General features: G+C 51.0%; 12 protein-coding genes across 12 annotated transcripts; 5 read left to right on the forward strand and 7 right to left on the reverse strand.

The window, feature by feature from the left end:
• Positions 1–112: 112 nt before the first annotated feature.
• N7468_008244 (YqaE/Pmp3 family membrane protein) lies at positions 113–789 on the reverse strand (the record flags this gene model as incomplete). Its single annotated transcript, XM_058477540.1, has 3 exons — positions 113–275; positions 374–450; positions 706–789. 3 exons carry the CDS (start codon positions 787–789, stop codon positions 113–115), a joined length of 324 nt encoding a protein of 107 aa, XP_058327885.1.
• Positions 790–1,311: 522 nt separating this feature from the next.
• On the reverse strand, positions 1,312–2,792 carry N7468_008245 (protein kinase PKP2; the record flags this gene model as incomplete). Its single annotated transcript, XM_058477541.1, has 4 exons — positions 1,312–2,106; positions 2,166–2,448; positions 2,510–2,629; positions 2,683–2,792. The coding sequence occupies 4 exons, from the start codon at positions 2,790–2,792 to the stop codon at positions 1,312–1,314; spliced, it is 1,308 nt and encodes a 435-aa protein (XP_058327886.1).
• An 889-nt stretch (positions 2,793–3,681) lies between these two features.
• Positions 3,682–9,114, forward strand: N7468_008246 (ubiquitin-specific protease UBP15; the record flags this gene model as incomplete). The annotated part of the gene is made up of 15 exons (XM_058477542.1): positions 3,682–3,690; positions 3,754–3,874; positions 4,073–4,217; positions 4,279–4,436; positions 4,495–4,684; positions 4,744–4,852; positions 4,907–5,720; positions 5,834–5,854; positions 5,909–7,023; positions 7,077–7,391; positions 7,446–7,810; positions 8,109–8,140; positions 8,202–8,419; positions 8,500–8,688; positions 8,815–9,114. The coding sequence occupies 15 exons, from the start codon at positions 3,682–3,684 to the stop codon at positions 9,112–9,114; spliced, it is 4,101 nt and encodes a 1,366-aa protein (XP_058327887.1).
• A 554-nt stretch (positions 9,115–9,668) lies between these two features.
• On the forward strand, positions 9,669–9,896 carry N7468_008247 (uncharacterized protein; the record flags this gene model as incomplete). Its single annotated transcript, XM_058477543.1, has 1 exon — positions 9,669–9,896. One exon carries the CDS (start codon positions 9,669–9,671, stop codon positions 9,894–9,896), a length of 228 nt encoding a protein of 75 aa, XP_058327888.1.
• Positions 9,897–10,642: 746 nt separating this feature from the next.
• On the reverse strand, positions 10,643–10,945 carry N7468_008248 (uncharacterized protein; the record flags this gene model as incomplete). The annotated part of the gene is made up of 2 exons (XM_058477544.1): positions 10,643–10,716; positions 10,753–10,945. The coding sequence occupies 2 exons, from the start codon at positions 10,943–10,945 to the stop codon at positions 10,643–10,645; spliced, it is 267 nt and encodes an 88-aa protein (XP_058327889.1).
• Positions 10,946–13,185: 2,240 nt separating this feature from the next.
• N7468_008249 (uncharacterized protein) lies at positions 13,186–13,668 on the forward strand (the record flags this gene model as incomplete). Its single annotated transcript, XM_058477545.1, has 1 exon — positions 13,186–13,668. The coding sequence occupies one exon, from the start codon at positions 13,186–13,188 to the stop codon at positions 13,666–13,668; it is 483 nt and encodes a 160-aa protein (XP_058327890.1).
• Positions 13,669–16,122: 2,454 nt separating this feature from the next.
• On the forward strand, positions 16,123–16,768 carry N7468_008250 (uncharacterized protein; the record flags this gene model as incomplete). Its single annotated transcript, XM_058477546.1, has 3 exons — positions 16,123–16,438; positions 16,511–16,593; positions 16,652–16,768. The coding sequence occupies 3 exons, from the start codon at positions 16,123–16,125 to the stop codon at positions 16,766–16,768; spliced, it is 516 nt and encodes a 171-aa protein (XP_058327891.1).
• Positions 16,769–17,558: 790 nt separating this feature from the next.
• On the reverse strand, positions 17,559–19,529 carry N7468_008251 (uncharacterized protein; the record flags this gene model as incomplete). Its single annotated transcript, XM_058477547.1, has 1 exon — positions 17,559–19,529. One exon carries the CDS (start codon positions 19,527–19,529, stop codon positions 17,559–17,561), a length of 1,971 nt encoding a protein of 656 aa, XP_058327892.1.
• Positions 19,530–19,883: 354 nt separating this feature from the next.
• N7468_008252 (RNA polymerase II-binding domain-containing protein) lies at positions 19,884–21,520 on the reverse strand (the record flags this gene model as incomplete). Its single annotated transcript, XM_058477548.1, has 2 exons — positions 19,884–21,293; positions 21,362–21,520. The coding sequence occupies 2 exons, from the start codon at positions 21,518–21,520 to the stop codon at positions 19,884–19,886; spliced, it is 1,569 nt and encodes a 522-aa protein (XP_058327893.1).
• A 599-nt stretch (positions 21,521–22,119) lies between these two features.
• N7468_008253 (FAD-binding domain-containing protein) lies at positions 22,120–23,880 on the reverse strand (the record flags this gene model as incomplete). Its single annotated transcript, XM_058477549.1, has 1 exon — positions 22,120–23,880. The coding sequence occupies one exon, from the start codon at positions 23,878–23,880 to the stop codon at positions 22,120–22,122; it is 1,761 nt and encodes a 586-aa protein (XP_058327894.1).
• Positions 23,881–24,844: 964 nt separating this feature from the next.
• Positions 24,845–25,147, reverse strand: N7468_008254 (uncharacterized protein; the record flags this gene model as incomplete). The annotated part of the gene is made up of 1 exon (XM_058477550.1): positions 24,845–25,147. The coding sequence occupies one exon, from the start codon at positions 25,145–25,147 to the stop codon at positions 24,845–24,847; it is 303 nt and encodes a 100-aa protein (XP_058327895.1).
• A 600-nt stretch (positions 25,148–25,747) lies between these two features.
• N7468_008255 (uncharacterized protein) lies at positions 25,748–25,939 on the forward strand (the record flags this gene model as incomplete). The annotated part of the gene is made up of 1 exon (XM_058477551.1): positions 25,748–25,939. The coding sequence occupies one exon, from the start codon at positions 25,748–25,750 to the stop codon at positions 25,937–25,939; it is 192 nt and encodes a 63-aa protein (XP_058327896.1).
• Between the last annotated feature and the right edge of the window lie 92 nt (positions 25,940–26,031).

The following is a 26,031-nucleotide window of genomic DNA, read 5'->3' on the forward strand; positions in this document are numbered from 1 at the left end:
AAGAAAGTCGTAAGCCATGAAAGCGCATCAAAACGTCGAAAAGCCACAAGCGACCTTGGAAACTCGGGATAGTCCCACACTCGAAAGCCGCACCGTGTACCTGCGGAGCTAATCAAACAGTTCCATAGTTCCGGTTCGGGTGGCCTCCATTTTGAATGCGATCTGAGTAGACGCCTGGAGCGCGGCGTTCAGTGGCATGAGCCATGGGATCTAGCTTCTTGCGCTGATAATAGACGTATTCTAGGTAGAAGGCGTGCACATGGCCGGGGAGATATCTACATGAAAGTAATGATTAGCCACGAGTCCGCCGTCTCTTTTGGAGGCTTTTGGTGTGGGGGTGCGGGGTTTTAGCTGGGTGCAACCTGTCACTTACCCCAGGATCGTTAGGCAGACGTTGATCCAGAAATCGACGCCGCAGCCGGAGATAAGGAAGACGCCGAGTGGGGGGAACTAGATAGCAGAGCTGTCAGAGATCTTCCTTTTTCCTCTCTCGGAGTCGCAATAAGCTGCTGCCTGATGAGAGCTCTCAGGAGCAGAATGCGAACATAGACACGACAACAAGCTTGTAAAATACACGCTCAAGTGCACAGCAGAGAAAGCTTACTGAAAAGAGTGACGATGATCAGACACAGCGTCGAACAAGTGCCAGCCATGATGGATTCAGTGTCTGGGACGAGGATAGCGCTTGATATCGGCGGTAGCCACGTAGCTGAGGAGAAGAATGGTGAAGAGTAACACAAAGATATAAACGGGGACGTTGTCGTCTTTTGGGGAGTTCAGTCGTTTCATGATCGGCAAAGACGTCAGAGAGGCTCCAGGTGGGCTCAGAGCAGCCTTATTTCCCGGAACGGACCCCCACAAGTTATTAGTAGGGCTGAGCTGAGCTCGGACTTCGTGGGTGCCTGGAGGCAGTCTTGTCCTGCGCTAATATTCTGGGCGCTTTTTGACCTGGCTTACTGCGTACATTGGGGCAATGACGTTCTTCATTGGCCAAGAGCTGTCCATGAGCCCTGTTAACACTGACGTCATTCCTGGGTACGGGCACATCTATATACGCAATATTACATGCTCAGGAACTAGAAACCTTGTATGGAGGTAGATTGATTTGGAACCTGTAGTATACGTAGCTCGTACGATGGTGAGTGGCGCTCCTTCGTTTCACTGGTCAAACCCTTTTCATATATAGCACCGGGATAGACGGGCGTAAATAAGATCTGTGCCAAGCGCCCGCAGTTTGGGCATCAGGCACCCATAGCATAAATCATTAAGGATACAGCGAACAAAACTAAATGCAACAGAGACAGCACCCCCTTACACAGCATCGATCGCCGCACGGCTGGTGACCTGCTCGTTCTTGTTGCCGAGCTTAGAAATCTGCAGAAACGCATCGACGCCATATCCTTCCAGGCTATGCATTTCCAGACTACCTGCCCAGTACTCGGCATATACTCGGCTCATGGGCAGACCCATGCCCAGTCGAAGGTTCGGATGCCGGGATGTGAGGGTATCAAGAGACGATTCGCGGTAACCTCCTTGGTCCGTCTTGCGCTCTGTGCGCTCGGAAACTTTCAGTTCCTGCATGGTCGCAGCCATGGCGGGGACTTGCTCGAGATTTTCGAGCCGTGATTGGGTGCGGGGGCCCTTGCTGAAAGACCACAGCGACGGGAGAAGCTCTCGCGGGAGGCCACCGCCTTGATCTGAGATGCGCATGATGACATGCTGGGGGGTTTCGCAAATCAGCACTTGGATAGGAGGGGGTGGCTGTGTGGAATCTTTGTATTTTTCCATAACTGCCTGCACGGAGTTCCGCATCAGCTCACCCACAATATACTCGAGGTGGCTCAGGATATATGGGAATGTGGCGGTAAGGTGGCCCTGGACAGTAATGGCGGGGATCTGAGCCGACTGGGATGTTTTCCGCATCAGCTCTTGCGCAACCTTTCCGCAATGCTCGACCACTTCTTTTGCGTTGCACTTGAGGAATACCTCGCCCACAAAATCGGAATTCATATCGGTGCGTTCCTGGGAGTCGGGGAAATGCCACGGGGAGTTGAATGTTTCTGTTAGAGCAAGGTGCTGCTCTGCAATGACTCGGCGAGAGATCCGCTGATTATGAGTTAGCCCAGGGGGCTCAGCTTGATAAAATCTCCTTGATTTGTCCATACCGCTCGAAGAAGAGTGTTCATGAATCGATCCATTTCGTCGGCAGGAACGAGTTCACGGCACTTCAACACCCCCATAGCGAGGTTTGGAATAACAACGAGGTGCTCCTTGAGGGCCTCCCGAAGTATATCACAGAATCGGTCGTTGTCTTCGAGGCTGCGAATTTCAGGGACCACCCGAAACCGTTCAAAGGCTTTGTAGTAGAGTTCGTAGACCAGAGAGAGATGGGGATTGGAGACGACCACATAAGGGAGCTGTTGAATATCACGCAGACGGTGTGCAAGACTGGCTCATGCTCATCTTAGAGAACTGGAAGAATGAATTGGAGTTCAATCCGATCACGTACCGAGTAGGTAGCTCTGTCCGCACATAGTTTGCCGAGCTAATTAAACGCGGCTCGGTCAAGGTGCGACCAAAGAATGTCAGTTGTCGCAAGCTGATCGGGCGGATCGGGCGTTCAACCCATCTGTCTTGAGTCAGCGCTGGAGTCTTGAGCTCTCGAGTTCGAGCTTCACATACTGATCCACGGCGGAGCCCGGGCGCCATGGAGGAGGCTGTCCTGAGTAATATCGAGGCCTCACCAGGCGAGCAAACCGCAGGATTTGCTGGCACCTTGGACCCGACTGCATTGTTCCCCATGCAGATGCGTAGAGCCCGACAGCTCACACAAACTTGGAGAAGCTGTGACTACATAAAGGCGGGCGGTGAAAGAAGTGGCATGTGACATGTTGCTGTTTTGCCTGATCGACGAGGAAGTGGATTCGCAGTTGCAGAGATTCATCGCATCTTATTCTAGGAGACTCTATAGATTCATCTCAATCCTCAGTTAAGGTTTATTCGACGAACCATTGTAATCTGGACTCGCTGGGATCTCATTTTGAACTTCATATGGGATAATGGCGGGGAAGCCTCGTCCACGTAATGGCCCACCGTCGGTTTAGTTGGTCGCAATTGGTCGAGAAAAAGCAATGCAACCCGTCTACCATTTGAGCCTGCTCGTGCAAAGGGCTTTAGATCCGTACTAGTAGGTATCCTATGGCCAAAGGTAGATCCCAGTAATGATCACTATCAAGAGGATGTGTGCATCTAGCATATTTTACTTGGCCAGACTCTTTTAGACCTGGTGCCAGATTCCAAACACTTCCTGTGTCAGCACAGGCCAGTGGTTGTGTGGCCTGAGATAAAGGAGGGTACCCGCACCAGAAGCTTCTTTCATCTTAAAATCCTGCGCTTTGCGCCCTACGCATGTTAGTGGAAAGGTAAAAAAGGTGAAAGGAAAGCAACACATAACCAACGTGGGTCCCGACAGGGTTCAACAAGGCAAGGAACGTTGCTGCCGAGCCTTCGAGGGCTCCGCCACCGCTAGCTCCGGGACCCAATTCTGCGGGTTCAACAAGAAATTCACCTCTTCAACGACTCTCGCCAGCTTTACCTCCCCTTTCCTCTTTTCTTTCCTTCCTGTCCTCGTATACCGCCTCGCCAAGTTCCCTCCGAAAGGACGGGAGGGCGCCGTTCGCCATGGAAAACGTGAGTTGCCGACCGTGCCCCTCTGTGTCGTCATTGTAGATCTAACCACCCTGCACCCTCCAGCTCTCGGAGAACGATATGGTTCTCGACGACTATGACCAGTACCCCAACGAGAAGGCTGACGATGTTGTTGTATCTCGCTCTGGCTCTGATGAGCCCGATGCTCGACCCTTGGCTACCGACCGTACGTCTTGTTCCCCTCGCTTCCGGCAGATATGCGGACATGGATTTGAAGAGCAATATTTGTTTCGGAGATTGACGGACTGCCGCGAGGTTGACTCCCGGAGTTCCTATATTCCTGCAGACGTAATATTGCGTCCATTCAATCTTTGTTCTTGTCTTCTTGGGTCCAGATCTGACTAACGGATACTCTGATTGTTAGATGAGGCGATGCTAGCACATGTCTTGCCCACGAAACCCGATCTCGAAACCGAGGATGAAGCATACAACACATGGCATATCAAAGAATGGAGAAAGCTGGACCGCAAGTGCCATGGCCCTATATTCAAATGTGGTGGATTCCCATGGTGAGTTGTTCTTCATTACCGATGCAAAATCCCGGAGAGCAGCGATTGACCGATGATACAGGCGTATTCTTTTCTTCCCCTATGGAAACAACGTTGATCATGCATCTCTTTACCTAGAGCATGCCTGGGAAGGTGAACCGCCAGAGAATTGGTATGCTTGCGTGCAATTTGCTCTGGTGTTGTCCAACCCGAAGGATCCTTCCATCTACGTAACCCACGGTCAGTACCCTTCCAGCGGGGAAGCCATCAATAATGAATCAAGCTGACTCGTTACTAGTGGCATCACATCGATTCACCGGGGATGAAGGGGATTGGGGATTCACTCGATTCTATGAACTCCGACAACTGTTTACCGAACCTTGGGAAGACAAAGGTGTGCCTATTGTACAGGATGAGGAGGCCAACATCACAGCCTACGTGCGAGTTGTGAAAGACCCTACTGGTGTACTTTGGCACAACTTTCAAAAGTAAGCTTTTGGTCATTCCCCATTCGGGTATTAGCCGTCGTGCTCATGTGTCCTCGCAGCTATGACTCAAAGAAAGAGACGGGCATGGTTGGCCTTCGAAACCAAGGTGCAACATGTTACTTGAATTCGCTTCTACAGTCACTGTACTTCACCAATGCGTTCCGCAAGGTAAGACCGTATCTCCCGGTTTCTGGACGAATCGTGCTAAACTTCTCGACCTAGGCCGTTTATCAAATCCCAACGGAGGAGGAAGCCACCCGAGAGAATAGTGCTTGGACTCTCCAAAGATTATTCTACAACCTGCAGACAAGTGATAGCGCAGTATCCACGACCGAACTCACGACATCCTTCGGGTGGGATTCGCGCCAAGCCTTTGAACAGCAAGATGTCCAGGAACTTTCCCGAAAACTGATGGAAAGGCTGGAAGAGAAGATGAAGGGCACTGTTGCCGAGAAAGCCCTGCCTGACTTGTTCGTTGGCAAAACCAAGACCTACATTTCGTGTATCAATGTCGACTACGAGTCATCGCGAGTGGAAGACTTCTGGGACATCCAGCTCAACGTTCGGGGTAACAATACCCTGGACGACAGTTTCCGAGACTACATCCAAGTTGAAACTCTGGAGGGAGAGAACAAGTATGACGCTGGTCCTCCATACGGCCTACAAGACGCCAAGAAAGGTGTCATCTTCGAGAGCTTCCCTCCCGTGCTTCACCTCCACCTTAAGCGTTTCGAATATGACCTGAATCTGCTCACCATGATGAAAGTCAATGACCGTCACGTGTTCCCCATGGAATTCGATGCTGCTCCGTACCTCTCCGAAAGCGCCGACAAGTCTGAACCTTGGGAGTATGAACTGCATGGTGTGCTTGTCCACAGCGGTGGCTTAGATGCCGGCCACTACTACGCATTCCTGAAGCCTACTAAAGACGGACATTGGTACCGATTCGATGATGACCGAGTCAATCGGGTCACTGAGAGAGAGGTTCTGGAGGAGAACTATGGTGGTGAATACGAGCTTGCAAATGGCGCCCCAGGTGTCCGGCAACCATACACACGAACTCTATCGACCAAGAGATCCATGAATGCTTACATGTTGGTGTACATTAGAAAGAGCCGGACTGATGACGTTCTCCCCCCATCACCAAAGACGACGTTCCCGATCACATCGGTATGTTTGAATCCTAATCCCACCGAGCATGAGGCCAAACTAACCATACTGCAGAACGCCGCCTGGCCGAAGAACGTGCAGAGCTCTTGCGCCGCAAGAAGGAGCGAGAGGAAGCTCATCTGTATACTAACATCGGTGTGTTATCCGAGAAGTCATTTCAGTCACACCATGGATTCGACCTCACCAGCAACGACCTTCCTGTGGATGACCCTGCTCTTCCCACTCAGTATCGTGTTCTCCGCGCAAAGAAGGTCCGTGAATTTGCGAAAGAGATCGCCGAAGAGAGAGGCCTTAAAGCCGAAGGAATTCGCTTCTGGGTCATGGTCAATCGTCAAAACAAGACTGCTCGTCCCGACCAGCTGATCACCGATCCAGAGATCTCTGTAGATGAGGCTTACCAGCGATTTGCATCGAAAGGGAATCTTTTCCGCCTGTGGATGGAGTACTCTCCCGATGGTCAGTGGCCGGATGCACCGGATTCCATATTGATCTTCCTGAAGAACTTCGATGTGGTGAACCAGACTTTGACGGGGGTTGGGTCCGTATATGTTCGAAAGACACAGAGGGTTTCCGAGCTGGCACCGACGATTCTCGAAAAGATGAACTGGCCCGCTGGCACCGATTTCACCCTGTATGAGGAGATCAAGCACAGCATGATCGATCTCATGAAGCCAAAGCAGACTTTCCAGCAATCAGAGATTCAGAATGGCGATATAATCACATTTCAGCGACAAGTCAAGGAGGCCGATCTTCCACCAACATCAATCTACACCGACGCTCGACAGTTCTACGACTATCTTTTGAGCCGCATGGATGTCCGATTTGCACCCATTGGGGCTTCCGAGGGTGAAGACTTCACTCTAACCCTTAGCCGCAAGATGACATATGACCAGTTCTCGAAGAAGGTCGCCGAGCACTTAAATGTCGAGCCAACTCATATTCGTTTTGCTCCGGTTGTCCAGAGCACTGCCAAGCCGAAGGCCTTCTTAAAGCGAAATACCAATATTACTCTCGCCTCGATTTTGAGTGGCCAATATGGTTCGTACGGAGGCTACAACGCAATCCGACCGGATGCCTTGTATTACGAGGTATTGGATATGAGTCTGAGTGATTTTGAGAGCAAGAAGTCGATCCGAGTGACATTGCTTCCAGAGGGTATTTCCAAAGAGGTAAGGCTTGTCCAGTTTATCCTGCTACGTTCACCCGATTAACACTATCATAGGAGCCCGTGGAGGTCTTGGTTGCTCGAACTGGCACCGTCAGTGAGCTTTTGAGTGCTTTGCAAACGAAAGCGAAACTGGACGATGATACCATCAAGGTGACCAGGCTGTACGAAGCCTTGAACGGAAAGTTCTCGAAGGAGCTGCGTCCTGAAGATCCCATCACCTCCGTCACCGACTACGGCTCAATCTATGCCGAGAAGATTCCCACCGAAGAGCTTAACATGGATGCTGAAGAACGAGTGATTAGCGCTTACAGTTTCGAGAAGGAGCCTGCTCGGCCCCACGGAATCCCATTCAAATTCGTCGTCAAACCTGTAAGTTGCCATGCTGAGTATTGGGCTATTATTTCCATATTGACACTGGAGCAGGGAGAAATCTTTAAAGAAACCAAGGAGCGCCTGTCAAAGCGGACAGGTATTAAGGGCAAGCCTTTCGAGAAGATCAAGTTTGCCGTTGTTGCTCGCAAACCCTCCTTTGCTACCCCTAAGTATCTTGAGGATGGTGAATTCCCCCAAACCCCCCCCCCTGTTCAACCCTTTAACATTACTGATGATGATCCAGGTGACATTCTTTCTGACGAGGCTGGTCCAGACGACTATCTTGGCCTTGACCACGCAAGCAAGAGGAGTGGTTTCTGGGCAAGAGCGAGAGCTTCTTCATTCGATAAATTCATTCTGGGGGAGGCGCTGTGGGGGGTTTTGCGGGGCGGGAGACACTGCAATCCGATACATGAGTAGTTGGTGTCTGGCACTGTCCCCTGTTTTGTGCTTTGTTTCTTCTCATCTTTGTTTTTCCTTCTTCTTTCCCTCTTCCTCTTCTTCCTTTTCTTTCCCTTTTTCCCTTTTCACATTTCCTCCATTCTCTGTTTCTCCTGCCCTCGATCCGTGATCCGTTTCATAGTGCTATAGTGGGGTAGAGGCAATACAAATGCCACGAAGCGACGATTTTGTTTAGGAACAAGGTTCAAAAGTTGAAATAAGTAACACATTACACACGACCTTGAAAGTTTTAGTACATGCTTAACTGGAAAGGGAGGAGAGGGTCGTCCTTGAGGAAGCTGGTCGTAGGTTGCGAAGGCGGTAATTTGTTTGGATGCAAACAGTGTAAACTCCGCTTCGCCCCAGCTGGCCAGAACGTTCAACCAACCGACCTCCTGACGCGCATCCTCTCGATTGGCACTCAATTATCGGGCATTATGCGGTTTGCTCTCCTTGCTGGCCTGGCTTCTTTGGCCTCTACTGTCACTGCGACCGCTTTGACCTATCGCCTCGAAGCCAACGAGAAGGCATGCTTCTACACTGAAGTTGACCAGGTCAACGCTAAAGTGGCCTTCTACTTTGCTGTCAGTGCAGCCCCCAACCCTTCGCACAATGGAATGCATCTTCCCTGCGGCCTTGATTTCTGACAATAGCGATTGTGTAGGTCCAATCCGGTGGCTCTTTCGATATCGACTATGTCGTGACCGCACCGGGGGACAAGATCGTCCTTGCCGGCGAGAAGGAAAGACAGGGCGACTTCGTCTTCACAGCCCAGAGCCGCGGAGAATACAAGTTCTGCTTCAACAACGAGATGTCCACCTTTGCCGAGAAGATGGTTGATTTCGAGATCGCCGTACGTTGGATATTCCTGTACCCCTCAAACAAAGCACGGCCCTGGGTTGTCCATCCTCGATACGACGGGGTTACCTGCATATCGAATGGTTTAAGCAAATCTTCTGACACTTCATATTCTTGTTAGGTTGAAAACGAGCAGCGCGCCCAGCTTCCCTCCCGCCAGGGTGCTTCTCCCGAACAAACCACCACGCTCGAAGAGTCCATCTATAAACTGTCGGCACAGTTGTCGACCATCTCGCGAAACCAGAAGTACTTCCGTACTCGTGAGAACCGAAACTTTAGCACCGTCCGCAGCACTGAACGCCGGATCTTCAACTTCAGCGTGATTGAGGGCCTGATGATGGTCTCGATGGCTGGGCTGCAAGTATTTGTTGTGCGCTTCTTTTTCCAGGGCGCCAGAAAGGGTATGTACTTTCCCCTCTGAAATTGCTTTCGATCGCATCGAGTGCAGCAAGAACGGCCCGTTGAATGAATATCGGGCTAATTCGTCTCCACTAGGTTACGTTTGATGAGAATGAAGTGAATAATATGATGCATATCTTTCTTCCTAAATGTTTTCGATTTACGAAACCGGCGTGATGGCTTAGTCTATTTCCCCCTTGCCATAGCCTCCTAGAATCATCCTCCCAAGACTTGGGGGTCATAAAATCAGGTTATAATGCTCGATGACATCGCCCCTGCACCATTCTTTCGCCGTCTTCCCTTAGCACCATGCTAGCTTCACGCATAATTGGCCGGGGACCGTACCAGGGATCGTACCGGGGGGGTGTACAACACCTCAGGAGCGTAGAATCCGGTTTGAGCAGGTTTGGCTCAGAGCGTTCGGGAATGGACCGATGTGATCGAGACTGACGTCGAATGGCGAACAGGATCCAAGTTGAGATGACCGTCGATCTTCGTAGGGAGGACAACTGATCTAGCTGGCGAGAACGAGAGTGAGGGGAATCTTGTGTTTGATCGGGGCTGGAATCGCTCTCGATGAGGCCGAGCGGACCTCGCTGCTGGATTACTCCTGGAATCGCTTCAGAGTGTGTGCAGGACACGAATATCTGGCCTCCTATACGGCAGCTTTCCTGGGAATCCGGGGTCAGTCATCCGGGATCTGATGAACAGACTCGAGTCGCCCATCTTCCCCCATTCACTGATTGGGTCGAATACGCTGGTGTGTTGCGGTTCATGATCCACATCCTCACCGCGGGTGCATAACTATCAGCGCGGAGACACCCTGGTCAAAACAGGTTTCCTGGGATGATGCATTTGTTCCCCTTGAACTGAAGTTGCCAGGTGAACCAGACTGGAGAAGACGCTCTCTGGACGAAACCAGTCGGAGAAGACGGGGTTATGATGCAACAGGGGCTCAGCTCGAATGACCGTGATCAAGAAACAAGGCACACAGGGGCAGCTGAGTCTAGAATCAACTCGCTATTGATCTCAACAGTGATTTTTCTCAATTAATTCGGATAACATGACGATGATAACATGGTCCTACCTGGCCTTTGTCGTGCAGTCCTTTGCAGTAGAGAAGGCGAGTGATATCATCCCAGGGCCAGTGAGCGTCATGGCAGGAACAATTGCCATCTCCGTGGCCAAACCCGCCTCCAACATTCAGACCGGAGTGAAAAAAGTGAATCTATTGAAAACTCGACTACCGGGGTCATGAATTTGCTGAATGGGACCAAACACAAAAATGAGGGCATTTTGGTCCGTACGAGATTGCCCTCTCGCGTGGGGTCTGATAACCTCCTTCCGAGATGTCATATCTGCGCCACGACCAAAGGGGTCACGGATTATCGAATGGGCATGGACCCCTTGTCATGCTGCGGCTACGACACTTCCAAGTCAATTGGAAGGCTCCACTCAGGCCAATGGGCTGTCTAGCTTTCCGGGGGGGGTCGGAATGATGTATAGATATCCACTGTGCTCATGGTCCTAGTGCGACGCTATTACATTTCTCACGTAGCTGTATCCCTGTCGTAGCAGGCTTGGTCCACAATTTTCTGCTGATTTACGACATTGTGCATTGGCACTGGATGGGTATACAACCTCGCTAGAGACAACTTACCTCCGTCGTGGGTGCGGATGCATCTCTCATGTGCCGCGTATCCCGTCTCGACGAGTCTTTGACCTGCAGCTCCATACTGTACGATATGCAAAGGATGTTCTTTAGACAGGCCGGTAAATGGCTGCTTGTTGGAATAACTGATCTCGCAAAACCTCTCCAAAGTCAGCTTCTTGTAAAGGGCAGCTATGACCATGCCACGTACGGCTGCATGGTTTTCGCCAGGGGCAGAAAGATATCATCTGTGAGGATCTTCACCGCATGGGGTCAGAGGCGTCAGTGTTCGGAGAAGAAAACCGAGGAATCGAATTGACCAGTTTTCCCAATTCCACTCCCAAGGATCCCCAGTGGAGCATGAGGCAGCGTGCCTCCATATCGGTACCGTCGTGGTCTTTTCGCCTCCCCCGCCCGAGTATGGCAAAGACCCCGGAGTGAACCGACGTGTCATTGGACTGCGCCTCCTTTGCTATCTCCGTTGGACGCCCCAATGGTTCTTGAGACACGGTGGAGCCAGCCAAAGTCCGAATTTGGTTTCGGATCCTTGTCTTCCCCACGCCTGGTGCTCACGTTTTGCATATGCAATTCTCGCGAGCCTCAGATTTAGTCCTCGGCTCTGTTTCATTGCATATTGCTTATCCTTGTCTCTCGTTACATCATGAGGTATATCGGTTTGTGGGACATACACTAGTGTACAATTGAATCGCGAAAAGCCGTTCGACAATAACAGCCCGGTTTACCATGACGTCGATTTGTCTACTATTCAGTATAGTATACAGCCTCGTTTAGAGGATTTGAGCTGGCCGGACATTCTAGTAATAGTAGGAGTGATAGGTCTTCGATGTCAGTGCGTGTATCATAGGAAATATGCCGTGTCTTGGAGCAAACATCACGCTCGATATCGAAGCCCTAACTGATAATGATAATGGCATGACACAGAGGAGCGACTATAATGATAACCGGGGGAAACTACTAAAAACACTAAATCCCCACTTAGGCCCACAAATTTGCCACTGGCGCGTTTTAGTCCGTCGACGATCGCACTCGAGATGATCGGGGGGATATTGAAGACAACCCCCCCTACAGCACAGAAACCCTTTTCGGTACCCACGAGATGATCCAGAAGAGTGCAATTGAAACTATCAACGAAGCATAGCGTTAGTAGTCCCTGGGCATGCAATATTCCCATGATACCAACTCGACTGGTCGAGGTTTCGATCGCTGGAACAAGGGACCGGCGACGTCATAGGCTTGATCCACTTTTCCGAGCCTCAGTCCTCGACGCTCACTCGAAACACAGGAGCTCCGCTCGCGCCTATTGGCGATGGGGGCATCCCGTGCAGGCAGATAGACGCAGTAGAATGGAGAGGATGGCCGTGGAAAGACAAAAGCTTCGCATCTGCACAACCCACAGGGGCCATGACGACGGATCCAGCCATGATGTACAAATTCGCGAATAGCGTCGAGCATCACTCCCAGCGGGGAATATCCACACTGCGTTCCGCTGACCGCATCTACCCTATCTCAGCACGCTCGCAGATGCCAGATGGGCCCGGACGTTCAATGTCTTTGGCCACCGCGAGTGTGATTTGACCAGTAGACGTCAGGCGCAGATCTGCAGGGGATCGATTTGGTATCCTTCCGCTGATCCTTGGACGGCCTTTTTCGCTCTAGGCCACTCGTGCATTCCCTTGTGACCTCATCGGGAAACACTGGGGTTCCCTATTCTGCCTCCGGTGGGCCGACTCATGCTACCAAACGGCATCCCCCAGATCACTAGTTGACAGCGCAGGGGTGGAGCAGGGTGAGTTCATGATGATAGCCCCCCCCCTTTGTCGACACAGTAAGCACGTCGCTGAGTGGGAACTCCCTAACTCTGAGGTGGAGAGGGGGGGGGATCCGTTGTGATGATGTCGCTAGACCAGCCTCTCTCATCCTTCTTCTCGTCCACCCCCCACCCCCTTCAGCCAATGATGTCACCTGGGGATCGCGTTGATCGGGCCGTTCATTTTTTGGGACAATGGGCCTCTCCAGGGCCTTCTGGTATAGACTAAGCCCCACGCCAGTAGACCTATCAGCAACGATTGCTTCGTGGAGCCCGCTGTTTGCCGCCAGATCAGCTGTGATTTCATATGGAAGAGAGTCGCCCTTTCCCCCGCCCATCATGTAATCTTATATATTGGACGGTTTCCGATTTGAAACGAACTCCTTTATTGTATTGTCCCTTAATTTTCCATATTGCCCTAAGTCCCTGCGAGCTTCATCTGCCCTAGACTCCTGGCCATCTTGCCAGCAGAATCGCCTACATAAGATCCCCACCATTTGGTTACGCTGGTTGTACCTGCTTCCGTGCTTCTTAGTTGAACTAGATCTCTTTGTTCGAATGTGAGTTTGGATCCTAGTACTTCGCCCCAGCCCCACCGATATCGCTGGTCCACTATGTCGGGTATTATCGCCGTCATGCCCGTTGGCCATAATAATCCCTTGCCCCCGCGCACTTCTCTTCCTGCGTTTCACCCAACTGACATCCAAAAGCCAAAGACACTATCCGCCATGACTGAAAGATCGCAAATTCAGCAGCAAACGGATGTATTTCACTCTCAAGACTCTGGAGCCGGTCCTCCATTGAGTGGTGTCCACAACTCTCGGTCAGATCCTCATAATTCGATCGAGGGCTACAACCGTACCATGTTGGAGTACACCCAGCGTCAAATGTCTTCCTTTGTCGACCTTGACGAAGCGAATGCCAACGGCGGTGGCGCGAGCAGTCGCAGCAGTCAAAGCAGCGGTAACAGTGGCACCTCAGGCAGTGGTGTCTTGGCCGGTTCCGCTAACGGCCCTTCAACCACAGCCCCTGCATCAGCCGACGCTCGCCAGGCTCAGCAGATGTCCTCTCGTGAGTCCAACGGGAGATCCTTCTAGACGACAGATCACGAACCAGGTATGTCCTATTTGTGATGGGTTGTCCTGAACATATAACTGATCCTCGATTAAGCGGCCTGTCTCCAATACACGCTTGACATGACCGTTGGTGCGTAGACGGCGTTATATTGACAAGATCCATTCCGTCTTGCGTCAATATTGGAGGTGGGAGTTCCGTGGAGTTCAGTGCATGTCTATTCCTGCTCGGTTTCAGCGATGCAGCATTTTCAAGCCTTATTTGAGTTTCTTTGTGTTCCCGACGCGAGTCGAGTCACTGTGGAAACTGGTCACTCCCTTTTTTCCACACACCACTCCCCCCTTATATTTGCTCTTTGACACCTCGCATGATGCACTTTCCACAACTTCGATCGGTTTTAATCGCGTCGCTGCTGATCCAACATGTCCACCCAGCGCCACTTATGCCTCTCTTTCTCCTCATGAGCATGAGTGAATGACATCCTATGTTGGATACCATGCGGCTATCGCAGACCTATCGACCGTTGCAAGATGCAGCATTTTATCAAAAGAAAACCTCTTCAAAAAAAAAAACGGTAGGATCTGACAAGATCTTTACTTGTCTCCCCCCCCCCCCTTCGACAGCTTTGTCGACATCCCCCCCGCAAATCCCCTTGGTTTCTTATGTGACTGTTTCGGCGTGCGTTCTCAATAAGAACAAATCATGATCAGTCTACATCAATTTCCATCCACATTCCAACATGCCACCATCCATGTCCCGTGTATTATTACTCACCTGTCCTTGCCCGTCGTGGCAAAGATGCCACCTTTGCTGGTATGCCAGCTTGTACGATATCCTGTCCGTTTCCAGCGAGCGAGCGATTTGTTTTCTCTGGGTGCTTTGATTGATGAACGTTGCGAAATGACCCCATGTCTACCCCAAGGCAAAAACACGCATGTCCCTGGAGGAGATGTTTTCTTGACGACTTGATGTATTACTACTATCAGTTTGCCCTGGTTGGCGCCACCTGTACAAAATTATGACGCGATTCTACTGCGCCCTTGACTTTCATTCCTGTAATTGCTTTCTGTACGGGGGTGCAATAGTTCGATAGTTCCCAGAGTTCGTAGCGTAAGTCACAAACGGACCGGACCATCTCTTTAACCGTAAATTGTCGCGTGCCATTTCCCCGGCTGCCTATCTGCGAGCCTTTGTAGTCTTGAAGGGCGGAGTTTTTGGTTTTTGCAAGTTGCATCCTAGTAGGATCGTTATGAGTTGTACGCGTGCCAAGACAAAGTTACTCGTGTTCTGTTCAATTGCAGTTCCCAACCCCACAAATTGGATTCATCCGGGCGCTGGCGAGTAGGAATTGCATGTCTCGAACCACATATACGGCTCAGTGTATTGAAGCTCATCTGAGTCGCTTTGGCTTGGACCGGTAGTTTCCCCGAGACGACATATCGTCCTGTGGTGCCTTGATAATTTCCACCGAGCCTTGGGCTATTTCACATGACGAGATCCCACCGTGGCGTGAGCAATATCGGTAAGTAGGTATCAAAGGCCGCGACGGCTAACCAGATCATAGTCGACTTGAAGAATGTTATCACCTAACCACGTTAGGCCTGCTGGGTAATGTGCATTGTTGCTAGGGTGGCGGTACCTGCATGCCAGTCGACCCCCTTGCATCCCCGTGAACAAGATGGAGAAAAAGCGCCCGATATTCCACACCCAAATTGCTACAATAAAAGATTACAAGAGGACCTGATTTTGGAACGTGTTGGGCATGTCCAGGTGGTGTATCAGAAGAGACTCGGCCGCTCATCTTCGAACCTCCTTCCGCTGCTACTGGGAGCTACACAATGTTGACTTTGTAGTCTGCTAAGCAGCGAATAATGATCCACTTTAGTCCAATAAACTCACATAGAATACCACGTCAGATTCTTGATGAGCTAATCTGTCCACCTTCCCCTGAAGGAGTCATCTCCTGGACTACTCCGGTCCTCCATAGGCCCTTGGAATGCCACGAACCATCTTTGGAGCCAATGGCACGCCAAAGGAGACTGAAGGAGGAGACTGCGAAACAAGGATATGCAAAATAACCAAAGTACTCCGGGATCTTGATGCCCAGTGGGGCTCCTGGCACGGTTTCGAGCAATCGACCATACCCTAGAGCGTCGTCTGCCATCCTCTCCTTCGCCCAACCCGATTGCGCCGGTTTTTGTCGACAATCTGCGCCGACTAAGACGCCGTTTCGCGCATAATACTGTCCAGCCCTTGTCGTTCATTTCCCTATCTGCATTAATTGCAGCCATCACGCTCCTTTGGATACAAAACAGCCCTTTAGACGAATCCCACTTGCAATAATATCAGACCTAGCGACTTGCTCGGAGACCACGACCTACCTTTCTCTTGTGCACTTGCCTCGTCGTTCTCTCAAACCTCGCAATCCCAGCTTCTAAGGCAGTGCTTTCTAGCTCATCGGGGGAAAGACCGACAAAATGCGTCTCATCTACCTTTTGGCCCCTGTTGCCACGATCTGCACCTTCGGTGCTGCAATCCCTCTTGCCAGCAGCCAAGGAAAATCACCAACCCCGACACCCACACCAACCAAAGCCTTAGCCTCTGCTTCCACGCCGCGCACGAACCCTGCCATGCCATCTCAAAGTATGGTCGGGGCGTACCAGTGCCCCCAAAACCAATTCAAGAGGTGCTGCCAGTCGCTACAAGAAACATCGAAGGAGATCATGAAGGGTTTGGGAGACCTTGTTCCAATTGTGGGAGGCATTCAGATTAGTTCAAAGATTTCTTTTCAATGTACGTTTATAGGGAGACGGACAACCTATGTGGAGTCGTTTTTCAAAATGCTAACCCCATTTTTAACTGCAGGCGATGCGATGTCAGACGCAACAGCGCCGGATGACTGCCAGGGCCATGGCTTTATCCCCATGTGCTGCTCAAATGACACAAGTGTATGTTGAAGCCACACATACCCCGTTTAATCAGTGAAATGCTAACATTCCTTTACAGAATGGCGTCGGTTCGTGCAAGCCGTTCGAGATAGCTAAGGAAGATTACTACCGCTCGTTCGGGTATAACGAGCAAGAAGAGAGCCCTGTTGACACGATCAATGATGTTATGTATTGAGATCCGGGTGGGGGTGTGACGTGGGCTAGATGTCGACTGTGTGTGCGCGGCGGAGGAGGATGAGGGCAATGATGTTCAGGCGCTGGGCCTGATATACCTCTGGCATCTTGCATCTGATATTGTTTTACCTTTTGTGTACTATGGTTCTATTGTGACATTTAATTTATCGGATTCGATTCGCCAATTACTACATTCTATTTGGGCGGAGCAGGGGTATGGTTGATTCCAAGGGGCATACTCTGCTCCGACTCATATGTCTTCGACTATCTCAAGTTCCATATTTAGTACCATCTATACAACTACACTGCTCTTGGGAGGACTTACGTGAGCGCGGTGTGTTTGTAACAATAGTAGTAGTACATATCGATGAACTTCAACTTAGCTTAGAGCAGCAGTTACTCATATCCTGCTGAACCGCGTAGCATTCGCATGCCATTGGCCTTCATTCTCCCTGGTAAAATATCATTAAGCTCTCTTTCCTAACATTAGCAGTACTAGCACTAGTATGACACCGAACTATCAACAATTTCTACCACTTCTGAGCGAAGCCTGACAATCAAATTCAATGTGATACAGGAGAGCTACCGCTTCGATCCCTGATTCTTAGATGGCCAAAACACGAGCGGAAGCCGGAGAGGGTCAGACTTCCCTGAAAATAACCCTCTGGATCTATCGGTGTCACCTAGTAATGATGTTAGTACAATGCCCCTACGGCCAGAATTACTTGCTTGGGGTGAGCGTCCTAGAGAACATCTGTACTTGAGCAGCAGTCTCATCCATCGGAGGAATCTTAAAGAACTCCGGCTGGGAGGCTCCCGCCCATGAGCTCGAATATGGCTGACAACACAACTTTGAAAGACTCACCTCTATGCCTGGTCTTGGTCCGATATGGGCCCTGTCTCCTTTTATTCCTATTTCCCTTGCCCATTGATACTGCTTGATCGGAGGTAGACCTGGCCGACTTCCTATGAGAATGGCCAGGGGATATCCTAAGTGATTCAAATTCCTCGCATGCGCATGCACCTGGCCGACACTGGTGGTGGGCAGATTGCTCTTCTCTGCGGACATCCCATCGATAGCGACTGGAATATCGAAGCTCACTGATGTCAAATCCTGAAGGAGACGGGTGCCGGGGACCATGATCCGGTTCTTTCGGAATTCGTGCCAGGAAGTGCGGCTGGGGAGAGGAGAAGTCAGCTCTCGCTCTCAGATCGGTGTTCTTGTTGAAGAAAACGTAATTGGGATGCGCGATTGGATGAGCAGGACGAGATTGCATGGACCGGCTCGTTGAGCAGAAAATACACGCAGAGCTTTCGCAGGGCAGTCTTTCACATTCCCCGGAAGCTGCCTCTTCTTCGCCGAGGATCCAGCCGTGGAACAAGATATCGAGGTTGGGCGCGATGTCAAGTTGCGTGTAAAAGGCGCCTAGCTCTTTGTCTAAATGGCCCTCGGATCGATCGAACCACGTCTCGAACGGCTGTGCGGGAGGACGCTCCAGGTCTTCTGCGCGGCCGACATGCAAGTCATGTATATAATAGAGTATGTTTTCGGTGATGTATTTGCAGACGAAACACCCACAGGATAAATCGCAACGGGCTGTCACTTCCCAGAACTGTGATATTACCCCGTTCCATTTTAGCTTGTCATTGAAGGGCCCCAGCCCCTGCTGCATGAACATTGCCTCCATGCCTACGAATTGAGCCGCGATCAAATCGCTTTCGCCATGGCCACGCAAGGTGAGCCGCCCAATTGCCAAAGCGAGGATCGTGGCGAGAGCCGCAGCAGTCATGTTTATACCCGTGGCGTCTATAGTCTGATGTGCCTCTATGCCTCTCACAAATTCCGTTACTAACATGTAGAGGTCTCTGCACCTGTTTCTAAAACATGAGCTCGTTTCAGGGCCCGCGGCAGATGGAAATCGGAGAATGGCCCGTGATGCGTCTTTCAGCACACTCATGGCATATCGTATGTCTCCAACTTTAGGGAAATGACCAAGTAAAATGCCAACAAGCGCGGCTCGCTGTTTTTTGAAGATCGCCTCTGTGAGCTGCTTTGGATGAAAATTTATCGTAGACGGGTGATCGCCGGATATTTTGGAGTTGGGTTTACCAGGCTCGAAATAGGATAAAATAGACTGGAGGATATCTTGGGGGTCAGGGGATGATACTTGGCTACTACCTCGAAGATCCGAAGTGGGCGAAACGCCCCTAGAGACATCTGCTCCGGGACCAGAACCGGAAGCTGGATTACCTGTGGAAAAGTATGCGTGTCGTTGAGGAACAGGAATACTAAGTATATCGCTGCCTGAGACAGGGTCCTGACACGATAAACGCGAAGATGCGGAGCTGTGAGGCACGGGAGTCGTCGGCGCGGGAGATGTCGAGCTGTAAAAGGTAGGAGATTGAGCTCTCTCGATTCTCGAGCTCCCGTCCAAGTAGAAAGAGGTAGGAGAAGTATGACCAAGCCCAAGTCTGAAAGAAGCCGGGTCGTCCACTGTATCATCCGGAGCGTCATCAAAGAAAGACTGCAGAGCGGTCTGCCTGAAGGCCGGATTGCTTGCATGAGGCTTGGGCGTCGAAAGACCGGGACTATGATCACTAGAAGGAGAATGAAGGAAGGAGCCACGCAACTGAACGTCTGAATTGTTATGTTTGGGGGATTCAAGAAATGTTTGTGTTGAATGCTCAGAGTCCGTAAAAGGTCCCCTGTACTCTGTAGGGCGAGTCTGACTCGACTGTGTAAAGTGTTGAAGACTTTCCATGGCGATCTCCAGGATCAAAAGGCAAAAGAAATTGCAGGCCTTGGTCGGTTTGGAAATAAGAGTCCCTCAGTGAAAGCAGTTGTGCTACATGTACTAGCAGCTGAGGCAAAACGTTTTATACAGACAAGCGTTGTGACCAGCGCGTGTTGCCTTTGGCATCGTAACAACAATAAAGATGACACGAGACAAGTGGCACCCATGTTGTCTTTGATAATATCTGAAGCCCGAATGTTCCCCCTCTGAGTATCCCAGAGTCAAAGGGATAACGCGACATACGAATAAAGAAGATAAAGATACGAAATCCTCAACGATAATCATACATTTCGCTATTAATACACCACGTGAAAGAGTTCATCACCAATTGCGCCCATTGCGTCCCCACGGATTGCTATTGCCATGATTCCCAGGGTGGGGAGGTGGGAAGTGCTGTTGCCCCGGTGGAAGTGGCTGCTGAGCACCATGTGGGAAATTATCATACGAAGAAGGAGGAAAGGCGGAGGGGTGCATGCCAGGCCCAGGTGGGAAGGGACCTCCTGGAAATGGGCCTGGAGGCGGGGGAGGAGGAGGCCAGGACCCAGAGTAGTTGGAAGGGGGTGGGGGAGGGTAGGGAAGAGAAGAGGAAGGGCTATGGCCCAGGGGGTAGTGTTGAGGTGGGTAGGCAGGTTGGGTTGGAGAGTAAGCAGGAGGGTATTGTACCTGGTGATGAGGTGGCTGGTGTTGTTGGTGTGGGGGTGGGAACCGGGGAGGTGACGGTTCCTTCGGGCTGTATGGACTCTCACGACTGTCGGACCGCCGACTCCTCGAACGTGGCCGCGAGCTTTGGTGGTTCCCGCGTTTCTGAGGTCGCGATCGACTGATCGATCGGGAGTCGGATGGAACAGTGTAATCACTCGCAGAATCTTCACTGTGGCGCCGTTTACGGCCGATTCTTTCCTCGCTGACACTGCGATGTCGACCACGGAAACCATCGGATCTCTTCTTCATTTTCTGAGCGAAAGAACGAGACCATGCGTAATAATTCTCGCTTGCAGTCGCGTCTCGGATAATTCTTTGTCCTAAGATATCCACCCCAACAGTTTTGTCTTCTTTGACGAGGGGCTCGGTGCCAGGAATCTCATCCGCTTCTTTGAGAAATCTTTTCAAGTCTTCGACCAACATCTCATCTGCAGGGCCAGCCTTGAACTGCAATGGCTTAAGGTCTGCAGGTCGTAATCGAATGGTGGCGTTGGGAATGAGATGCTGGAGCCAATTGCCCACAGGCAGGTCATAGTAAGGCATGGAAACATCTCCATGGGTTGGTGGAATGACGAACGGAACATCCTTTTTCGCTGCACCGGTGCTTGGCAATTCTTCGACTGGAGCGGCGGAAGGAGTCTTAACAACCTCCCGTAAACGATGGATCAGACTATCGCTCAAGTAGCCTTTCTCAGACCAATGATCGAGGAGGTTACGAAGCCGACGATGATGCACAGGGTATGTCTCTGGGCTGTAAGCTGAGACGTGGGCAAACAGTTTGAGGATGTGCTGCGGTTGAGACTCGCAGAGAGCGGGGAGCGCGGCATGGGGATCCTGTTGAGATTTGAAGTGGTGAAGCAAATCATTCAGCAGATACAGGATATGAATTTGTCGACGCTGCGGCGATGGCTTTGAGCGAGGGGCTGAGGGCACCGCAAAGGATCGTGCCAGCTCCGCTAGATATTTTGCAAGATACTCGACGCGATTCGTAGAGTAAGCAACGTGTTGAAGCAGCCATTCTTTACACTTCTGTACCAGGTGACGATGCTTAGCAAAGCTCCAGTTTGGGAGCAAGGGAAAGATAACGCGTTTCAGACCTGGATATTGTCGTGGGAGCACCGGGCGATGGCCGTGTCGAGTAAAGCATGAAAGACCTCAATCTCCTCGCGCTTGACGGTTGTAGGATCTTGCCGCAGAAGAGCGGCGTAGAGTGCTGTTTTCGCGATGACGAGTTCCCGGGAGTTCGGAGACGTCATCGTTGCGACGAAGCGTTGCGACGAAGCGGAGTTGGAGTTGGAAGGTTGAGTTCAATCCAGTCCAAAAGCTGTTCAACATCTTGGGCAGCTCTCCGCTTTATCGCCACGTGACCATATCCTGCAAGTCTGTACCGCTTTAGTTACTACATTGGAAACACAGATTACATTCACTAACTCGTACTGCAACGCATTTCAATTGGAACATAGACGTGCGGTTAGGCAGATATACTTGACGGGGTAAACAAGCATAGCTCTGGTCGTGATGGCAACTAAGAGCTTCCTACAAATCGATAGACAAGTCTGGCCAGCTCGTGTCTCCCGTCTTCCGTCCAGACAGCAACTCGACGGGTAGAGTATTGCTCATTACAGAGGACATCAACCCCCCAGGTCTATCACGGAGCTGTCAGTCTAGAAAGCAATATAGTAGAGTGCCGAGTCATACTTGCTCTGCTGTCCAGCCAGCAGATGAATCCAACAGATGAATTGTGGCTTACGGTATATACCCAAAGGATTTAACTATGAAGAGACGATATCTACCTCTTTATTTGCAGCCAGCAGGTTCCCACTCCCGAAGACATTTTTCGGATCCATGATCTGTTTCACACGCGCATTGAAGGCTGACGTAGTATCCGGAATCTCGACAGGGTAGACCCTTTACGAAGCTTGCCCAGACCATTGCGAGGAGACAATGAGCCTCCGCAACTGAAAATTTCTTCTCTCGCAGCCTCTTCAAACTCCGTGTACACAGAGACCGGGTCCTCCACCCCTGCCAGAAAGAGTGTCATACTGAAGTACAAGGAGACTCCATTCTGGTACACTTGACTAATCCGACAGACAATAAGAGGTTTCCCAGGCAGTCGTCGTCGATGGTGTTCTCGTAACACGCGAGCTTTCACCCTTTCACTTAAAACGGAAGCTTTGTCCCATGCACAGGTTGCTTCGATGGCGTCGGAAATGACACTGTAGGCCATGAGGCAGTCCCGTATGTAGGAAATGGCAGACGTCATTTCGTATCCCCGTCTTCCATTTTCTGGGCCAGTCTCGAACCCATTGAATTTCTTAGCGATTTGACGAATGTTGCGCCGTTGCCGTCGAACATCGATTATTCTTCCTTCGAAAGTCATGACGCATGCGGCTATCTTGTCGAATTGGAAGCCTTTAATTGTCTCCAGGTATCGGAGTTTGGCTTTCCTCTTCAATCTGCTTGCGCGACCCGGAACCGGCTTGAGGGCTTCACTTAGCTGCACTTGCATGTTATCGACAAGTCTGATACCCGCAGGCTGAAGTGTCTCTTTCGAGACTTGGTTTATAAACTTCATCCCTTTATCAAAGGTCGGGAATATGAACGAGTCGTAGCACTTCTTAGCCGGAAAAGGCCGGACCTTGACAATTGCTGCTGTGATCAAACAAAGCTCCCCCTCCGAGCCAAACATGAAAGACTTGGGATCAAGACCAGCCGAGTGCCTTGGGTCAATGTGGGGCGCGAAGCTCAAGATGCCCATCGGGGTGACGGCCTCCACATCCAGCGTTATGTCTTCAATATCTCCATAGCGATTCTGCTTTCCGCCGCTAGCTCGCGTGGCGATCCAGCCACCCAGAGTAGAGAATTCCATATCCTCAGCCTGATGGCCTAAGCAAAGTCCAATCCGACCAAGCGACATCTCGATATGATAACCAGTAGCTCCGGCTTCAATACACGCCACGCGATTCTCCCGATCCACCCACCGAATCCGATTCATCCGGCTCATATCAACCGAGATAATCATCCGAGGCTCCGCCTCGGAGCATTTGAGTGCTTGGCTCGCATTTGTACCTCCCCCGTACGGAATCAAGCATGTGCCAGACCTGGCAGCGGCGTCAACAAGCTTTTTGACTTGTTCAACCCGTTCAGGAAAGATCACCATGTCCGGAATCCGACCCACGCCCGCGCCGCTTTTGCCGACGCGCACATTGTACACTTCCTTGCGAGTATTCCCATGACCATGGCGGAATCGCTGCTGAGCATCGTAAACCATCTGACTGGAATGGAAGATATCCTCCGCGGCTTCGAGGAATGCGTCGTTGAGAATCGGAGGGGGTATGGGCGGCGAGTGGGACGAGATAAGGGGAGTGCGGAGGCGTAGATCAAACCCTAGGACAGATGCTGCCCAGGGGAGAAGCAATGGCAGCTCTTGACCACGGGGGCGATCAGGCGATTCTGTTGTTTCCACGATACCATTCTTGTTGATATGGTACCTCGTGTGCGGAAGCTCCCAGATTGAGGGATTTGACTTCTCCTTACGAGCAAGATTGCTTTGCTGCGATTTAGTCCGCTGGCTCGGTTGGAGCCTTGGACAGGCCAAAATGTTGATGCTTGCCATGGATGAAACGTATGATTCCCTTCAAAACGAGTCGCCTTGGATGTTTATTTGGGCCGTCCGCTAGCTTTCAAGGAGGCTGGGCCTCGACAGCATCATCTTATGGGCTTGAACAATTATCTGGCCTAATTCCCGGTGATGTAAACATAACCTTGGTTGCCCGGTGCAAAGTGATCTGCCAGCTCAGATTTTGCTGGCCAACCTTCAGTTCGGTACTTACACGTGGAGATACGAGGTCTGAAAGACGCAAGGGACGGAAGCGTATAGGCTTCCGATTGGTTTGGAAAATTTGATAATGATACTATTGGTGTGCCCAGAAAGGTAAGGAGATCAATGGACCCGCAAATCCAGGTATTGACAAGGCCAGGGACAACGTACCATCGCAATAAATGGTGCCCGGAGTTTCTGCAGGCAGGAGGCCGTGCTTCGAATTGCCAAAAGAAGAAACCCTTGCAGGGTGTCTCTCGTCTATACTTATTTGGAGTGGCTCTCGGGATACTCCAAGTACAAATGAAGTCTTATTAATAGATTCTTCGTTAGTCCACTACTAGTATCATCTTCAAGGTTATACCTGGGTGCCTCCTCCACTACTCAACCCTCTCCGCTACTACCTTATCCACTACCTATATAATTCCAGCAACCCGCAGACTATGTACCTATGTACAAGATATAAGCTTGGAATTTATGCACACTGGCAATTTTTGACACTTACGTTGCTACGCCTTGCTGTACCCCGTATGGAAGCTCGCATGCAGTGCCACGAAACTTAGGGCTACCCAACATGTGCAAGGACCGCTGGCCATGGTATTGGGCCCATCCCAACGTCAGAGACTTGAGGTTTAGCTTATTGGACTGTGATATTGTTGCAGACAAGTACTATACTAGTACCACCTGGAAGCTTCAGCTGCGGAAAGTGTCAATTCCGAGACCCACTTCCCGCGCTGAAGATCATGCACGGTCGCCAAAATTACAGCACTTGGTTGAATCTGGGCATATGAACGAGCTTTCCGACAAGACCTCCTATCATCCAGTCCATGAACCAGTAGATCCTTGGAAGACGCTCGAGCAGGGAAAGCTGCTGTACTTTGGGATCAGAAGGGGACGATCGGCATTCGGACGATCGTCGTTGTCGCGTAGAGCGGTCGAAGGGAGGATTTGCGAGGCGTTTATGCCGCACAGCCGAAAATATGGGAAGGAGGGTAGGCTTGTGGGGTGGCAGTTGAGTTGCATCAGTGCCACATCTTATCTCGGATCTCCGCTCCCAGCACATCATCGGATCTTTTTCTGGGTCGGAAGTCTGGCTTTCCGATCACTCCATGCTTTCCAGTGAGAAGCCTCTGGGGGCTGCCTATTCTCTACTGAAAAGGCTGAAGGTGGCGCCTATTGAGGCCCCACAGATTCGGCCGCAGGCTCATCATTTGCTCCGCTATGGCGTGAGTTCTGGCGTGAGTTCTGGCGCGAGTTCTGACTTGCCCTTTGTGCCGACAGCCCGAAGTTGAATGACCCTTAGGCTGTTCTGCCGCTGTTTATCTTGTAGGTCATAATTGCCAATGTCTGATCATCCGGGTAATGCTGGCCCCCCCTGGGAGCATCAGACCATCTGGTAAATACGGCCCCCGCAGCTGCCCCCACTTCGACTCATACTTCTATAAATGCCTGGGGCCCCTTTTGAGCTCTGGAGGTTACTACTTACTGTCCCTAAGTTCGTTTCGTCTGAATGTCCCCGGCTAGCACGTGCTTATAATTATCTATTTCTTCCCCCGCGTGTTTTCGCGTTTCCAGCCAGCTTCCTACCTCTCCCCAGTGGCCTCGTTCTCCGATCCAACGTCACAAAACAATCAAAATACGAACCAGTACCAACACCACCGAAATGATTTCCATTTCTGCTATCGCGCGACCCTGTGTCCGCCACTTTTCTGCCCAGCGACCCCGTCCATCCAGCCGTACCGAACGCGCTGTTGTTACAGCCTGCCTGGTCAGCGGCGTTGTGCTCCCATTTGTGCCCCCCGCCATGGCGAGCTCACGCCAGCGGAAGTCTGGCAATCCCAGCAGCAAAGGGTAAAGCTATAGTCATCCAGCACATTCACTGATCGATTTTGAATGCTATGGTCATATATTGGTACTGACAAGTTCGTTCTAGCTACCCTCCCCTCT

Source organism: Penicillium chermesinum (genome assembly GCF_028974085.1).
Source record: "Penicillium chermesinum strain IBT 19713 chromosome Unknown utg000006l:1.0-2335141.0:1.0-2336784.0, whole genome shotgun sequence".
NCBI classification, from domain to species: domain Eukaryota; kingdom Fungi; phylum Ascomycota; class Eurotiomycetes; order Eurotiales; family Aspergillaceae; genus Penicillium; species Penicillium chermesinum.